General features: G+C 37.8%; 1 protein-coding gene across 3 annotated transcripts; it reads left to right on the forward strand.

Moving 5' to 3' along the window:
• Positions 1–1,153: 1,153 nt before the first annotated feature.
• Positions 1,154–8,127, forward strand: ZPBP2 (zona pellucida binding protein 2). 3 transcript variants are annotated; one of them, XM_007112532.4, is made up of 8 exons: positions 1,158–1,413; positions 1,540–1,605; positions 2,845–2,970; positions 3,630–3,791; positions 4,483–4,701; positions 5,257–5,339; positions 6,435–6,615; positions 7,662–8,127. In XM_007112532.4, the coding sequence occupies exons 1-8, from the start codon at positions 1,365–1,367 to the stop codon at positions 7,754–7,756; spliced, it is 981 nt and encodes a 326-aa protein (XP_007112594.1). In that variant the 5' UTR covers positions 1,158–1,364; the 3' UTR covers positions 7,757–8,127. The 3 variants fall into 3 exon arrangements, with proteins under 3 accessions (XP_028354919.1, XP_007112594.1, XP_028354921.1); XM_028499120.2 differs by having other exon boundaries at positions 1,161–1,304; XM_028499118.2 differs by having other exon boundaries at positions 1,154–1,605.
• The last annotated feature ends 10,814 nt before the right edge of the window (positions 8,128–18,941 follow it).

The raw sequence follows: 18,941 nt of genomic DNA on the forward strand, positions 1-18,941 counted from the left end.
GATGCCTAAATTTGTCTTCATTATCATCACTTTAAGAAGGGAACAGTTGAGACTAGACCATGAATCTAGACACGGTAACTGACATGGGTGGATCTGACTCACCGAATCACATTTCATGGCTTATGCTATGTAGGTAAAATTAACAGTGACTAAAACTGAAATCACTGACAAAGGTTGCTCCCGGACCATCTGAGATAGTCCAAGTACTGACTCGGCTCAAAGGAAATAAAACTGAAAACTCTTGATCTCACCCCAAATAATCATTCTGCACCCTGTCTGAACCTTGGGCTCTCTACCCACCAGCCTACTCAAAACCACGACTGAGGGTGTCCCGCTGCTAAGAAACAGACAACACACAGGGCATTCCACGCCATCAAATTAGTAGCCAGGAAGGAACCATCAAAGACACTGGCACGGTCCCCTTCGGAGCTCGCTGAGCTTGACTTAGCATCCCTCCCCGCAGGAAAAGCATTTGGGGATCTCGCCTTTCAGTTGGGCCCTTTCTTTAAAGCAGTCTTACTTCACAACCCTGGACACATTTGCAAGCGGGGTCTCTCAACGCCGTGTGATATTCGAAGTTGAAGATGAAGATTAAACGTTCCTCTAGAGTGTGAAGGCCTGGAGACGCCTTATTGGTGCACTAGCGGTTCTTCATTTTGTGGGTAGAACACAGCTGGGTAAAAATTGGGTGTTAAGAGTTTGAAAAAGATTGTGCACACAGTTTCAGACAGTTCATGAGAAGAAAGGCATAGGAAATTCCCACGCGGGGCTCGCTGCTTCCTGTGAAGTGTAAATTTTCAGAAGCTTCTCCCTCCTCAGGTCCTCAAGTAATCGCATTCCCTACCCGCCCTATCCCACTGGGACCACCATGTTCCTCTCGTCGATCTCTTCAGCCTCTAGACTAAGGAAGTGACCGAAACGCGAAGCCTTTCGTTCTTTCCTTCTACTCTTTTCTTCTCTCAGGGACTGCTCAGAGAAAACCGAGCCGCCGACAGCGCGGGGAAACGGCGCCAGACTCGAGGCGCAAAGCATCAGAAGCCTCCGCATGACCGCAGCCGCGTGCGCGCGAGGGGGCGGGGCGCTCGCCTCCCGCGCACCTGCCCAAGGCCCTGCCCTCTGCCCGCGCCCCGCCCCCAGCCCCGCCCACGCGCCCAGCGAGGCCCACGCGCGCGAGGGCCGGTTCACGCGAGCGTTCTCCTGCGCGTCCGCTCCCGCTGTAGCGACGGACGAGTGGGGAAGTCGACCCCCGTCGGTTTGCTCCTCTCGGTGGAGGAGAGATGGGGAGGCGTTGCGCTGGGGCTGAGGTAGGAAGGAGCCCGCCCCTCGACGCCTAACCCTCCCGCGACGCTAGCCCCTGAGCCGTGATGCGAGCGTGGGTCCTGCTCTCCGCGGTGCTCTGGTACTTCACAGGAGGTGGGGATCCTCCCGCCAGGTCCCCTGGCCTCTCCCATCTTCTCCGTCCTGCCTCCTCCGCCCCGCCCCACTCTGAGCCCTGGCTTCTCGTCTACGTAAAAAGTCAGTGGTTTCTTTCCTCCGCAGTTGGATGGAACCGTAATTCCGAGCGCACTGAGAAAGGCTTCATTTATGGCAAGCCGGGACACCCAGGTAATAAGGACCTCTTCACCCGCAGAGTCTGCCCGAAGAGCCGGGGTTCCGTGGCTCTGCTAAGGTTCTTCCCGAGGAGGGAAATGGAGCAAACATTTATTGAACGTATACTGTGTCCTCTGCACTTCCCGAAGGTTGTTACATCGTTTCATCCTTAGAGCGACGCCACTACGCCTCAGTTGTATCACATTACCTAAAGCTGCATAGCTCGTTAGGAGCTAAGATTCAATTCAGATCTCTTTCTCTGATGCCACCTCACTTCCAGGTGTCCCCGCTGCTTTGCAACATGCGAGGCCCCCTCAGAGGAGTGATTTCCGGGGCTGGAAGTCCTTCTGTTTGGAATGCCCTTATCCCTTCTCTTATTAACTAGAACTCCTACATATCCTTTACGGCTCAGCTCAAATGTCATTTGCCACTGTGATGAAACTTTCTCACACTCGCCAAGGAAAATTAGTCACAAGGCTAATTTTAGATAACTTTGGGCCGGTTCATAGCATTGGTCAACTTTGGAATCTCTCCGTGTTTGGCGGCCCTCCCCTTCCCTGCCACCACCAAATTGTAGGACGGTGGCTTCTTTATATGTTCAGAGCCTGGCATTCAGTAGGCTTTAAAATTAATATCTTGTGGGACTGTATTGGTTCCAAGCACGTTGTTGCTGCTTCCATCAAATCCGAAACAATAGGTATTGCAGAAAATCTTCCTTGTCTGTCCCATTTAATTATTGTTACTAACAGAGGAAATTTATAGTTAAATATCATGTTTGCCTTGGGGATGACAATAATCATCTTTAAAATAGTTTTGCAACCAAAAGATCCTTTTCTGATCTTTAATTTGATTCCACTAACCCTTCAAATTTTTTTTATTCTAGTTAGTTCTGAATCTGTACATCAAGATGTATTATGTACATTTTAGCAACTAAGACGCGGCGCAGCCAAAATAAATAAATAAATTGATAAATATTTTAAAAAATAAAATGTATTATGTACATTTTTATAAACAACACTATAATATCACAGAAAAAAGAAAAAATATTGACTGTAGCAGTCTAGAGTTTTAAGAGTCTATGAAAAGCAGAACGGACTTTAGCATTCCAAATGTTATAACGATATGCTGATTTTTAAAATAGTGAAATCCAAAAAGAACTAATCAAAGTAACTTTGGGACAAAATGGTAGGAAGTGTGTTTCTTAATTTAATTTTGCTATATAATGTAGTTATATATTGTTTTATTTTGTCACAGTGAAAGTATATGTAAAATTACATCACAATAGCCCAGTCCTTGTCTGTATGGATTTGAAGCGCGCTGAAAAAGAAACAGTGGACCCCACCTACTTATGGGTTGGGCCTAATGAAAAGCCATTAACAGGTAAGTTATTCGATTTTAATATCTTCTTTTCTTAATGATGCGAACATTTTTTAAGAAAAGCACTGTCATTTATTGAAATGAACAAATTGAAATTTAATTTTAACTACAGATTCACTTACTCCATATTTAGACAATCATATTATATCTTGGTCTGTGCCTTATTCTCTCCTTAGGCAAAAACTGAAGCAGTAATTTTTGTACCTTACTTCCCAAAGCTGTATTAGTTAAGAAGTTTTTATAAAACCTAAAATTTATCCTTGCAGCACCTGTGATAGGAGATGAGGTAACTAATATGTAATTTTTCACGATGTTAGGAGGGTGTCTTATAATATGAGCATTGTTAATTTCTGTCTTATGTGAAGAAATTGCATAGAACTATAAGGCAGTGTGATCTCACTTACAGAATTACTGGCATAAATCAATTGAAATTAGATGCCAAGAAATGAATTAAAGAAAACCAAAATATATTTCAAAAGTGTACTTATCTCATGTGGTTTTCCATTGAGTAATATGACAGAGTTAAGATTTTGTTGAATTCTTGAAGTTGAAATAGTCCATTAACTTTTAAATTTTTGTATTTATTTGTAACCCCAAGTTTACTAAATAATGTTTGAATTGTTACATGTTAAATAACCAAGCAATTTACTCTTTCTGTTCAGGAAATAATAGAATAAATATAACTAAAACAGGAAAGCTGATGGTGAAAGACTTTCTGGAGCCTTTGTCTGGACTTTACACATGCACTCTTTCTTATAAGACTATCAAAGCAGAAACCCAAGAAGAAAAGGTAGTAAAGCAGAGATATGACTTTATGATCTTTGGTAAGAATATAGGCACATTTTAACTTAAACATTTAATATGGATCAGAATTAAGTATATGGTTTCTTCATTTAGTGAAAATGAGTCATATATAATCGTTATGACTTACAGAGTATTTTGGGTGTATTTAACTAGGCAAACTCTTAAACTGACATCAAAATAGTGTGTCCTAAATAATCCTTTTTCAGCCTCCCACTTCCCACTGTCTAGGTATGCAGGCACAATCTACATTATCACAACTTTGCCAGGTGATTTAAAAACTGATGTTTAATTCCATAAAAGCAAATTAATGATCCTTTTCACTGGACTGTGCTGACAGCAACACTTCTGTAAATTAAGACCCTCACCGTGAAAGTCTTATTTTTTTCCTGATACTTTTAACATATATATAGCCAGCCCACAGAAACCATACAATCTCTTGTTCTGAGTGGATAATATATCCGATGAAAATAACCTTTTTCATTAAAGTTCTTAGTTTTATATCTTTTTGTGAGGACAAACTGTTAAAACATTTTATTAGAAAAAATAAAATAAAATACCCCAAAAAACTCCATTTTATTAGATAAATTAAGTTTCTGTGCTGGTTTGCAAGATTGATGGGATTTAATATTACATGTTATTTGGAAATTAATGCTACATGTTATTTGGAAATTAATGCTAGGCACAATTGTTTTATTCTCATCTTTTTTAAAGCCTACCGGGAACCTGACTATTCATATCAGATGGCTGTACGTTTTACCACAAAATCTTGTGTGGGAAAGTATAATGATATGCTTTTTAGGGTGCTGAAGAAAATCTTGGATAATTTAATCTCTGATTTGTCATGCCATATCATAGAACCATCATATAAATGCCATTTTGTTAAAGTCCCCAAACATGGCCTCCTTCCTGAGCTATTTATAGCCTTTGAAGGTAAAAAAAGTTTTAATATTTCTTTAATTTTATGTGTTTAATCTTAATTACAAAATTAATTACCATATTATTATAGAAAGCTTATAAATAGTAGGCCTTAAATGTTTGTTAAGCACTAAAGTATGTTGTTGGTCTTAACCTGGTTGTGGTTTTAAAAATTAACACATTATTTGCCTTCAACTATGATATATTGTTGCCTGTGTTTTAGAACTTAATATCATTTTATAAATATGGGCTTTAACTGTGCAGCTAATATTTAACTTATAACTTCTTATAGAATTTTAAATTGTATTTTTGAGAACTTAACAAAAGGGAGAAACCAAACCAAATTTATTACTATTCATTTTAAAGCCTTGTAGTTACCGCCATTAGCCCCCAGATGGAGTGAAATCATAATGTATAAATCATTCAAATTGTGCACCTTTACTTTATTACTAGAATTACATAGATTAAACACATGCACACATGTATACTGAATTCAGCATTTGGAGCTTTATTAGAATGTTTGGAACTTTTTGGAATCTTTCTGTGAAAATGTTATTTTTCCCCCTCCAGTTAATCCTTTTGCACCAGGGTGGAAAGGTAAATGCAATGAGTCTGTTGACTGTGAAGACACCACTAACCATAATATCCTCCAGGTGAGAATTTCAGTGTAAGGGGAGAGTATTTGAATAGTATACAAAGCTATTTAAAAACTGAAATATGAAGTATTATTGATTTTTGGTTTCAGTTTTATAAACTGAGATTGTTGAGATCTTGGCTATTTAAAAATGTTTTGTTCTGGAAGAGTATATCTGGAATGTTATACAGCTCCCCAGGTTAATATTATGTATTTTTCCTATGACAGAAAGATGGATCACTGGTCTTTGTTCTCCAAATGTAACTAAGCAGCAGCTTGAAGAACAACCTTACAATCATGTCAACCTAGGTTAAAACAGTGGTTCTGGGCTTCCCTGGTGGCGCAGTGGTTGAGAGTCCGCCTGCCGATGCAGGGGACACGGGTTTGTGCCCCGGTCCGGGAAGATCCCACATGCCGCGGAGCGGCTGGGCCGGTGAGCCGTGGCCGCTGAGCCTGCGCGTCCGGAGCCTGTGCTCCGCAACGGGAGAGGCCACAACAGTGAGAGGCCCGCCTACCGCAAAAAAAACCAAAAAAAAACAAAAAAAACAAAAAACAGTGGTTCTTCCAAAATTGTATCTGTACTGATCAAAATAGTTTCTCTCTCCTCTGCCTCCTTAGAGGCTAAGGACATAGTCTAAAAAATCCCTTCACCCTCCTCCTCTATCCCTGAGCGCAACCCTTAATATTGTGCATGGTTTATGGGTTATTATTAGTTATTATTTAAGCCCCATGCTCAAAAAATAAAACAAAATTTACACCATTAGTCTGTAATGCTGATTAGAGAAAAGTTTTGGTTTCCATTTTGCTTGGCTTTTTGGATTTAGAAATAATGAACTCCCGGTTATCTACATATGGAATAGACATGATGCAAATAATTCAAAACAAGTGCTTTTTAACCTCAATTTAGTTTTATTTAACTGTTGTGCATAAAAATTGACAGTAATTGATAAGGTCAAGGCTAAACTAATTTTATTAACATGCAACTTTTCGGGAATTCATCTGTTGTGTAAAGCAATGGCATGTTTGTATTACGTTTCATTGCCTCTGATACAGGAGGAGAAATTTGGTTCATAGTTTAGTAATTGTACTTCTCTCTGGTGTTTTTAAATCTTAGGCAAGAAATCGCATAGAAGAATTTTTCCGGAGCCAAGCATATATTTTCAACCATGACTTTAATAAAACTCTACCAGCTATGCATTTTGTGGACCACAGTTTTCAGATAGTACGAATAGATAGCTGTCGTCCAGGCTTTGGAAAAAATGAAGGTCTCCACAGCAATTGTGCTACCTGTTGTGGTAATTATAAAATATAAATATCTAATTATTTAGGTTATATAGTCAGAATTCACTTAGCATAATTGAATTGAATATTTATAGTGGTTCTCTTTACCAAAAAAATATGTTTAGTTAAAAGGAAGTAAAAATTCGAAGCCCAAATTTCTAAATATAATTATCTTCATGTATATGAATTCTGCTAATGTAATCTTTTGTATTACAAAAAATTTCTGTAGTTTTTTTTTTTTTTTTTTGGCTGCGTTGGGTCTTCGTTGCTGCGTGCAGGCTTTCTCTAGTTGTGGCGAGTGGGGGCTACTCTTTGTTGCGGTGTGCGGACTTCTCGTTGCGGTGGCTTCTCTTGTTTTGGAGCACGGGCTCTAGGCGCGGGCTTCAGTAGTTGTGGTGCACAGGCTCAGTAGTTGTGGCTCGCGGGCTCTAGAGCGCGGACTCAGTAGTTGTGGCACACGGACTTAGTTGCTCCGCAGCATGTGGGATCGTCCCAGATCAGGGCTCGAACCCGTGTCCCCTGTATTGGCAGGTGGATTCTTAACCACTGCACCACCAAGGAAGCCCTTCTGACTTAAGCTACTGTGCTACGAAAGAAAACAAAATGGTCCTGCCTAGAAATTGTAAATAGGAACTAGAAAACAAGAAATAGGAACTCATAAATGAAGCAATGCAGAAGATACTGTGAAGTGCTGATGCTAAAGGGAAAAAATAGCTAAGATTCTAACTTTTTTCTGTCTTTGAGATCATCCAATTACAATGTTTAAAACTTAAAAATGGGGAGTTCCCTGGCGGTCCAGTGGTTAGGACTCTGCGCTTTCACTTCCGTGTCCCGGGTTCAATTCCTGGTTAGGGAACTAAGATCCTGCAACATGCTCAGTGCAGCCAAGAAAAAAAACTTCATAAATAATCTTCCACACCTTAACTGGCTGAACATTACTCATAGTATAACATAGATATAGAATGTCAATGGTGTGACATTAATGGCAATTTGTATTATCGGTATAAGATACCTCTAACTGAAATTATAATAATCTACTCCATTGTGTTTTCCTCTGCAGTGGTTTGTGGTCCTGGGACTTTTAGTCCTGATGTTGATGTTACATGTCAGACCTGCGTTTCTATCCAAATCTACGGAGCTAAATCTTGTCCATAAAACTTCAAACAGAAACTGCGACGTGAAGACTAGAGATGAAAGCATTGTTACTTGCTTGTGGAGGTGGCGAACATAAGATGATTTGTTCACATCCCAGAGTGTCATAGATAGTTCCAGTAAGTAAGATCAGTAAGACCAAAACACTGGAAAACATACCTTTTAGAAACCCTAAAAAGATAGTTGACATGGCATTTCTAAGAAGGCATTTAATATCTCCAGTGTGCAAAGGAAAGTGTAAGTATCAGTGGATGAGTTTTATTGAAATATGTTTTGTTGTTTACAAACAATCTGTTTCTTTGTACCTAAGAGTATATTAAGGTCAAGAAGAGTAGCAAAGTATAATATAATAAAAACGTTGTACTTTCCACGTATTATTTTGTTTGATATCACTCATATAAAGGCATATATATTACCTTTATAATTAGAACCAAAAAAGTTATTTCTTTTGGTCTCTTTGCTTTCAGTTTGTTTTTAGAATAATAGAATTTATTAGTATAGTTTTAGGTTTACAGAATAATTGAGCAGATATTATACAGAGTTCCATATACCCACTCCAGCCCACACCCTCATCCCTCCCCAGTTTCCCCTATTATTAACATCTTGCATTAGTGTGATGCATTTGTTACAATTAATGAACCAATGTTGATACATTATTATCAACTATAGTTCATAGTTTATATTAAGGTTCATTCTTTGTGTTCTACAGTTCTATGGGTTTTGACAACTGCATAATGACATGTGTCCACCCTTACAGTTTCATACAGAATAGTTTCACCACCCTTAAAATGCCCTATGCTTCACCTATTCATCTCTCTCCTTTACCCCAGAGCCATTGACAACCAGTAATCTTTTTACTGTCTCTATAGTTTTGCCTTTTCCAAAGTGTCATAAACTTAGAATTGTACAGTATGTAGACTTTCCAGACGGGCTTCTTTCCCTTATCAATATTCATTTAAGTTTCCTCCATGTCTTTTTGTGACTTAATAGATCATTTTTTATTGCTGAATAATATTCCATCATATGGTTGTGTAAAGGACATCTTGGTTGCATCTTGGTTGCATCTTGGTTGTTTTTGGTGATTATGAATAAAGGTGCTGTAAATATTTGTGTACAGGTTTTTGTATGTATAAGTTTTCAAATCGCGTAAATACGTAGGAGCATGACTGCTGGATTGTATAGTAAAATTATGTTTAGTTTTGTAAGAAACTGCCAAACTGTGTCCCCAGTTGGTCTACCATTTTATATCCCACCAGCAATGGATGTGTTTCTTGTTGTTCCTCATCCTCACCAGCTTTTGGTATTTTCAGTGTTTTTGATTTTGGCCGTTCTAATAAGTATATAGTGATATTTCATTGTCATTTAAATTTTAAATCCCCTAATGACATCTGGTCTGAGCATCTTTTCATATGTTTATTTGTCATGTGTATATCTACTGTTCAGATCTTTCTCCATTTTTTTTATTGGATTAGTCATTCTTATTGTTGAGTTCTAAGAGTTCTTTGTATATTTTAGATACAAGTTCTTTATCGGATATGTGTTTTGCAAATATTTTCTCCCATTCTGTGGCTTGTCTCTTCATTCTTCTCACAGTGTCTTTCACTAAGCAGAAGTTTTTAATTTTAGTAAAATTCAGTTTACCAATTTTTTTCCCATGGCTCATGCTTTTGGTGTCATTCCTAAAAACTCATTACGAAGCCCAAGGTCATCTAGGTTTGCTCCTGTTGTATTCTAGAAGTTATATAGTTTCATGTTCTACATTTAGTCTAAGATGAATTAGTTTTTGTGAAAAGTATAAGTTGTATGTTTAGATTCTTTTTTTGCATATGGATGGTTCCAGCACCATTTGTTGAAAAGACTGTCCTTCCTCCATTGAATTGCCTTTGCTCCTTTGTCAAAAATCAGTTGACTACATTTGTGTGGGTCTATGTCTGGGTTCTCTATTCTACTCCAATTATCAATTCATGTATTCTTTCATCAATACCATACTGCCTTGATTACTATATAGTAAGTCTTAAATTTGGTTAGTATCAGTCCCCTGACTTAGTTCTTATTCTTCAGTATTGTGTTCGTTATCCTGGGTCTTTTGCCTTTTCATATAAACTTTAGAATTAGTTTGTTGATAACCACAAAATAACTTGCTGGGAGTTTGGTTGGAATTGCATTGAATCTATAGGTCAAGTTGGGGAAAATTGACGTCTTAACAATTTTTGAGTCTTCCTATCCAGGAACATGGAATATCTATTTAGATTTTCTTTATTTCATCAGAGTTTTGTAGTTTTCCTCATGTAGATCTTGTACATATTTTCTTAGATTTATGCCTAAATATTTAATTTTTTGCGCAAATGTAAATGGTCTTGTATTTTTAATTTCAAATTCCAGGTGTTTATTGCTGATATTTAGGAAGACATTTAACTTTTTTTTTAAATTTTTTAAATTGAGGTATAGTTGTTTTACAATGTTGTATTAGTTTCTACTGTAGTGAAGTGAACTTCCCTGTGCTATACGGCAGGTTCTTATTAGTCATCTATTTTATACATATTAGCGTATATATGTCAATCCCAACCTCCCAATTCATCCCACACCCACCCCCCACCGCTTCCCCCCTTGGTGTCCATATGTATATTAACCTTATATCCTGTGATCTTTCTCTAATTGCTTATTAATTCCAGGAAGTTTTTTGTAAATTCTTTGGGATTTTCTACTTAGACAATCATGTCATCTGCAAACAGAACAGTTTTATTTCTTCCTTCCTAATCTGTATATCTTTTATTTCCTTATCTAGTCTTATTGCATTAGCTAGAACTTACAGTATGATGTTCTGTAAGTTCTCCTCTATTCCTAGTTTGCTGAAAGCTTTTGTCATGAATGGGTACTGGATTTTGCCAAATGCTTTTTCTTCATTTATTGATGTGATCATGTGATTTTTTAATCTTTCGTCTGTTGATGTGATGGATTACATTAATTGATTTTCAAATGATGGAACCATCCTTATATATTCAGAATAAATCCTTTTTAGTCATAGTATATAGTTATTTTTATACATGGTTGGATTTGATTTGCTAATATTCTATTGAGGATTTTTGTATTTATTTCATGAGACATATTAGTTTGTAGTTTTCCCTTCTTATGATGTCGTTATCTGGTTTTAGTATTGGGGTTATTTAGTGTTAGTGTTAACATTGTAGGTATGTGTGTCAGTCAGGGTCCAATCAGGAGACAAAAAACACAAAGTAATTTGAACACAGAAGGTTTAATATAAAGAATTGTCAGCCATAACAGGAGTAGAATAACAAGGAATTGGTAGTGAGATATAGAGAACCCTAAAGAATAGAGGGGTAGCAGATATAAAGAGCAGCTACTACCGCTGGGACTGAGACAGAGTGTCCATGAAAGAGCCACCAGCTCCCAGGGCTGAGATCTAGACCTTATTGAAAAGGGCACAACCATGGGTCACCGGATGACAGAAAAGTCACTGAGGTTGGAAATTCACTCTCTGGAACTTGCCAGAGATCTGCCCTCTAGGGTGCCGAGGAAGGCTCTTCATGGGGAAATTTCTCACTCTGCTACAAAACCACACAAGGAAGAGGGGTTGTTGGTGAAGCTGCTGGCCACCATGTACTGCAGGACATGGAGATATTGCACATGCTGCAGGAGCCTGCCAGGGGAACAACCTGCTGCTTTTTGATGATGTCAGCTCAGTTTGACTTTTCTTCCCCTCTCCTTACAAAATCCCACAGCATGTAGGCACTGCTCTTGAGTTTATGAATTTCTTTTTTTCCTAAGCCAGAGGTATTTTCTCCTTTCATATTTTGTTTTTCATCCTCCAATACCCTTTTACTCTTTAGATTGCTGCCATATTTTCATCTTAACTGTTCACCCTTGGAAAGCCTTCTTTACCCCATAGCTCATCCATCTGGTAAATGTTTCTGAGGCCCTTCTTGATTTCCTTCTGCAGTTTCAAAAGCTTCTTCAGTCCCTTGAAAGGAAGAACACAGATGGATTGACAGATTAGTATGATCTGACAGATTAGCCCCTCTGGCACAATAATGAATTATGCAGGTCTGAAGGACCCTGAGGTGGCAGAAACATGATTGGTGCCAAAGTATAGTTCCTTAGTGGCAGTGTTTATTTTGGAGACTGCTAGATATGTGAGTTGAAGTTTGGATAAACAGATATTGTGCTAGCACTTTGGGTCATCCCAGGGTAACACATTGATATCTAGTATCAAAATCTGGAAACAAATAGACAGCAGTGAAAGTGTTTGGAAAACAAAGAAGATAAGGAAACAGGAAGCAAAGAGAAAAGAAAGTGGCTTTAACCACCAGCCATTGAATAGAAAATGTTGCCTACCACTCAGAGGGTAGAGGAAACACACCTCAGTCCAAATGAGCTTGAAGTCCTTTTCTTGCAGATGTAGGTCACAAAGCTTGGACTGGAGAGCTCTAATTTAGACTCCTGGACCCTACCTCATTTCTGTGGAAGTTTTCTGGAATGTGGCTCACACAGAAGGAAGTCAACCAAATTTTTAAATGCAGAGGAAAGACTAAATTGAGGATGGAGATATGTGTGTGTGCCTCCCTCCTCTTTCTTATGGCCCAGCTGTTGGAGTCTAATGTCCAATGGTTTTCAAAGCATCTTGCAAAGTATGTCTCCCCTGCATGGCAGAAAGCGAGTGAGGAAGACATCTGCAGTCTACAATGGAAAGACCCTGGCTTTCTGATTCTAGTCCTGACTCTATCATTTTCTATCTTTGACAAAGACTGTTTTCTCATCCCTGCTCTGGGGAAACTAATACCAGGTTCAACCTCTCTTAAAATGTAACTTTATGTAATCATATAATTTGTATGAAAGAACTATGTAAACCATAAAACACCAACAATTTTTAGGCTCTGTATTAGCTTGTGGGGCCTATGATAAATAAGGAAGTGATTCTACAGCCCCCGAGGAATCCATAGCTTTCACCATATTTTGCATACATTCAGTCAATAAGCTTTTATTTACTGTAGGTACTATGCTCAGTAGTCTCTGTCTCTGTCACCAGGGAGGGCACAGACTAGTGTCTGAGACAAATTACTCCAATTAAGTGCCATTGTGACCTAGATAGCAGCTTAGAATCCTCTGTTCCTTGGATATTTAGGTGGTAGGTTTGAGGGAAGATTTCAGAAGGCAGATGGAGGAAGGGTTACACTGCCTCAACACACACAAAAAAGCTTAAAATGAAACAGTAAGCATCACCATTCTCTTTTTTTCACCACTTTTATTGTGAAATATAACATGCATACAGAAAAGTGCGTTGAACACTAATTTACAGTTTAACAAATAATTACCAAATAAATATCTGAGCTACCCACCACCCAGGTGAAGAAACAAAATATTTCTAGCTTCCTAGAAACCCACTCCTTTCCCATGTGCCTGTCCCTGATGGTATCATCCCTCCTCCAAAGAGGATGAATCATAATAATTATTTCCTTCCTTTTCTTGGAGTTTTACCACCAAAGTTGGATCCCTAAGCCATATAGTTTCTCTGTTTTTGAATATTATGGAGAGAATCATAATGAATATATTCTTCTATGCCTTGATTCTTTCTAAAGATTAATCTCATGTAGAGTTAGTTTATTAATACCCATTGCTGTATAGTATTCCATTATGTGACTATATCACAGTTTTTTATCCATTCTCTTGTTCGGGAACACTCAAGTTGTTACTGGTTCTTGACTGTTACGACATCCTACTAAGTACAGTTCTTTAAAGTATATGCCATGTGATGCATATGTGCACAAGTTTCTCTAGAGTTTGTACCTAGCAGTTGAATTCTGGGGTTATAGGGTAGGTCAAGTCTTCCATTTGTAATGACACTGTTATTCAAAGTGATTGTACTAATTTATCTTCTCAACAGTAAACAATGTAACAATGGAAGTAACACTGGACATTCTCATTGTTTCAGATACTTACCAACATTTGGTATTGTCAGACGTTTTAAACTTTTTCCAGGTTGGTGAGTGAGTAGTGGTATCTCCTGGAGGTTTTAATTTGTGTTTCCCTGATTACTAATCAGGTTAATCATCATTTCATATGTTTGTTAGCCATTAGAATTCTCTTTTTCCGAAAGTTCTGCAGAAGACTTTTGTCTATTTTTGTATTGAGTCATCTTTTTTTATTGATTTCTACAAGCTCCCTGTACTGGATGTTAGGCTTTGTAAGTTACACGTTTTAAATATCTTCTCCCACGGTGTGGTTTGTCTTTTCTCCTCTTTGTGATATCTTTTGATGAACAAACATTGTTTTTGTTTTGTTCGTTTTTTGGCCACGCCACACAGCTTGCAGGATTTTAATTCCCTGACCAGGGATTGAACCTGCACCCTCAGCAGTCAAGGCTCAGAATCCTAACCATTGGACCACAGGGAATCCCCATAAACAAATGTTTTTAATGTTAATATAGTTATAGACTTGCCTTTCACATTTAGATCTAAATTCTAACTGGAATTAATTTTATATATGCTGTGTGGTAGGCATCAAATACAATTTTTCATCCATGTGGTTACTCAATTGTCCTGGCACCACTCGTTGAAAAATCTAGCCTTTCCCCAGTACTCTGCAGTGATACTTCTGTCACGTAGCAGGTGTCCATTTTTGCATGAGAACCTATGTCTGAGATGCCTCCTCTATTTTTCTATTTGTCTATCCCTGCTCTAATGCTACACCAAAATATTATAGCTTTAATAATCCATCTTGATATCTGGTAGAGCAAGTTTTTCCACCTTGTTCTTCAAGAGTATCATGGCTATTTGTGCCTCTTCGCACTTCCATATAAGTTTTAGAATCACCCTATTAAGTTATATACACACAGAAATACTGAGATTTTGTTGGGATTGCATTGAATCCATAAATTAATTGGGGAAGATTTCACAATTGTACAAGATTGTGTCTTCTAATCCTTCAACATAGTATTCCTTCTTTTGTTTAAGTCTCCTCAGGTCTCTCAGTAAGAGTTTATAATTTAATGTGTTAGAACACTTTCAGACCTTTTGTTAGATATATTCCTAGGTATTTCATATTTTGGGTGCTATTACAATTGGTATTTTAAAATTTCGTTTTTATTTTCGTTGCTGATGTACATAAGAATACAATTGGTTTATATATATATTAATTTCAGTAAATTGCTAAATTATCTTATTTATTTTAATAATGTATCTATAGATTCTTTTGGACTTTCTATATACAAATTAGATCACCTGAAAGTAATGCAATTTTCTTTTTTAAAAAAATCCTTACATATTTTGTTTCTCTTTTGGCTTCATATACTTTCTAGACCTTCTATATAATGTCAGATAGATAGAAGCAGTGACAGTAGGCATCCTTGTCTTGTTTCTGATTCAGAGAGAAAGCTTATAACATTTTGCCATTAAATATGATGTTAACTGTAGATATTTTATGATACGTATATCAGATTAAAGACGTATCTTTTATTCCTAGTTTTCTAGGAATTTTTAAAAACATTTTTCATTTATTTTTTTTGGCCATGCCCTGAGGCATGTGGGATCTTAATTCTCCAACCAGGGATTGAACCCGCGTCCCCTGCAGTGGAAGCACTGAGTTTTAACAGCTGGACCGCCAGAGAAGTCCCTAGGAATTTTTTTTTTTTTTTGCGGTACGCAGGCCTCTCACTGTTGTGGCCTCTCCCGTTGCGGAGCACAGGCTCCGGACGCGCAGGCTCAGCGGCCACGGCTCACGGGCCCAGCCGCTCCACGGCATGTGGGATCTTCCCGGTTCGTGCCACCTGCATCGGCAGGTGGACTCCCAACCAGGCCACGGCTCACGGGCCCAGCCACTCCACGGCATGTGGGATCTTCCCGGTTCGTGCCACCTGCATCGGCAGGTGGACTCCCAACCACTGCACCACCAGGGAAGCCCATCCCTAGGAATTTTTTAATGCACTTTTTTTCCTTCAAAACAAAAAACTTTTTTAAAACTTTATTTTATTCAAGTATAGTTGATTTACAATGTTGTGTTAATTTCTGCTGTACAGCAAAGTGATTCAGTTACACATATATATACATTCTTTTTCATATTCTTTCCCCTTACGGTTTATCACAGGATATTGAATAAATCCCTGTGCTATACAGTAGGACCTTGTTGTTTATGCATTCTCTATATAACAGTTTGCATCCACTAATCCCAAACTCCCAATCTGTCCCTCTCCAACCCACCCCCACCCCCGCCCTTGGCAACCACAAGTCTGTTCTCTATATCCGTGAATCTGTTTAATAGATAAGTTCATTTGTGTCATATTTTAGATTCCACATATAAGGAATATGGTATTACAACCAACAACTTTTTACTGAAGTATAGTTGATATGCAATGGTGTATTAGTTTCAGGTGTATAGGAAAGTAATTCATTTATATATATTCCCAGATATATATATTCTTTTCAGATTCTTATCCATTACAGGTTATTACAAAATGTTGAATATAGTTCCCTGTGCTATACAGTAGGTCCTTGTTGTTTATCTATTTTATATATAGTAGTGTGTATCTGTTAATCCCAAACTCCTAATTTATCCCTCCTCCACCTCTTTCCCCTTTGGTAACCATAAATTTCTTTTCTATGTCTGTGATTGTATTTCTGTTTTGTAAATGAGTTCATTTGTGTCATCTTTTTATTTTTTTTATTTTTTTTTTTGTGTGTGTGGTATGCGGGCCTTCCTCTGTTGTGGCCTCTCCCGTTGCGGAGCACAGGCTCTGGACGTGCAGGCTCAGCGGCCGTGGCTCACGGGCCCAGCCGCTCCGCGGCATGTGGGATCCTCCCACACCGGGGCGCGAACCCAGTTCCCCTGCATCGGCAGGCGGACGCGCAACCACTGCGCCACCAGGGAAGCCGTGTGTCATCTTTTTAGATACCACATATGTGATATTATATTTGTCTTTGTCTGACTTACTTCGTATGATAATCTCTAGGTCCATTTAGGAATTTTTATCATGAATGGAAATTGAATTTTATCAAGTGCATTTTCTGTATCTATTGAAGCTATCATGTCATCTTTCTTCTTAAACTGTTACTGTGGTGAATTACATAAATTGCTTTCTCACTGTTAAGCCAGCCGTGAAGTCCTAGATAAATCTAACTTAGTCTTAGTGTATTATTATTTTTTATTACTTGATTTGGTTTGCTATTTATTTTCTATTTTTGCATCTAACTTCATGGGTGAGACTGGCCTGCATTTTTCTTCCTCTTGTTCTTGTTAGATTTTGCTAGCATTATTAACTATTTGGAAAGTGTTCCCTCTTTTTCTATTTGCTGGAAGAGTTTGTGTAAGGTTGGTATTACTTATCCTTGAATGCTTAATTGAATGTACTGGAGAAACCATCTGGGCTTGGAATTTTCTTTGTGGGAAGATATTTTACTGTTGATATAATGTCCTTTGTAATTACAGGATTTTTCATATTTTCTGTTTCTTCTTGATGTAGTTTTAGCAAGTTATACTTTTCTAGGATAGTGCTCATTTCCTCTAAAATCTTAAATTTATTGGCATAATGTTGTTCTAATATTCTTTTATCTTTTTGATACCCATAGCATCTATAGTACTGTCTCCTTTTCATTTTTGAAATTGATTATATATACTTTTTTCCTTTATTTTTCTTTTTATCACTCTTCTCAGAGGTTTGTCTATTTTATTAATCATTTCAAAGATCCAGTATCTGTCTTTATTGAACCTCTTTTAAATTTATTTCCTACTTTATTTGCTCTGCCCTTTATTTTCTTTCCTTCAATTTAATTGGGTTTATTTTGCTAACATTTTTTCTAGCTCCTTGACATAGATACTTAACTCTTTGATTTTTTTTCTTTAGCTTTTCTCCTTTTCTCACATAGACAATTTAGGTGATACATACATATTCGTTTCTCTAAAAAAATGGCTTTAGTTTAATCTTACAAGTTTGATATGTATAATTTTTATTGCTAAAATTTTTTTCTAATTTCCATTACTATTTCTCCCTTGACTCTTAAGTTATTTAAAAATGTGTGCCGCGGGCTTCCCTGGTGGTGCAGTGGTTGAGAGTCCGCCTGCCGATGCAGGGGACACAGTTCGTGCCCCGGTCCGGGAAGATCCCACATGCCGCGGAGCAGCTGGGCCCGTGAGTCATGGCCGCTGAGCCTGCGCGTCTGGAGCCTGTGCTCCGCACTGGGAAAGGCCACCACAGTGAGAGGCCCGTGTACCGCAAAAAAAAAAAAAAAAAAAAAAAAAAAAGAAGGCAACAAAAATGTGTGCCTCATTAAAAGGTTCATATACCATGATCAAATGGGGTTTATCCTGGGAATGCAAGGATTCTTCAATATACTCAATAAATGTGATAAACCATATTAAGATATGGAAGGAGGAAAAAACATATGATCATCTCAATAGATGCAGAAAAAGCTTTCAACAAAATTCAACACCCATTTATGATAAAAATCCTCCAGAAACTAGGCACAGAGGGAACTTTGCTCAACATAATAAAGGCCATATATGACAAACCCACAGCCAGCATCGTTCTCAATGGTGAAAAACTGAAACCATTTCCACTAAGATCAGGAACAAGACAAGGTTGCCCACTCTCACCACTCTTATTCAACATAGTTTTGGAAGTTCTAGCCACAGCAATCAGAGAAAAAAAAAGAAATAAAAGGAATCCAAATAGGAAAAGAAGAAGTAAAGCTGTCACTATTTGCAGATGACATGATATTATACATAGAGAATCCTAAGGATGCTACCAGAAAACCACTAGAGCTAATCAATGAATTTGGTAAAGTAGCAGGATACAAAATTAATGCACAGAAATCTCTGGCATTCTTATACACTAATGATGAAAAATCTGAGAGTGAAATTAAGAAAACACTCCCATTTACCACGGCAACAAAAAGAATAAAATATCTAGGAATAAACCTACCTAAGGAGACAAAAGACTTGTATGCAGAAAACTATAAGACACTGATGAAAGAAATTAAAGATGATACAAATAGGTGGAGAAATATACCATGTTCTTGGATTGGAAGAATCAACATTGTGAAAATGACTCTACTACCCAAAGCAATCTACAGATTCAATGCAATCCCTATCAAACTACCACTAGCATTTTTTACAGAACTAGAAAAAAAAATTTCACAATTTGTATGGAAACACAAAAGACCCCAAATAGCAAAAGCAATCT

The sequence above is a fragment of the Physeter macrocephalus genome, chromosome 14 (assembly GCF_002837175.3).
Source record: "Physeter macrocephalus isolate SW-GA chromosome 14, ASM283717v5, whole genome shotgun sequence".
In the NCBI taxonomy this organism is placed as follows: domain Eukaryota; kingdom Metazoa; phylum Chordata; class Mammalia; order Artiodactyla; family Physeteridae; genus Physeter; species Physeter macrocephalus.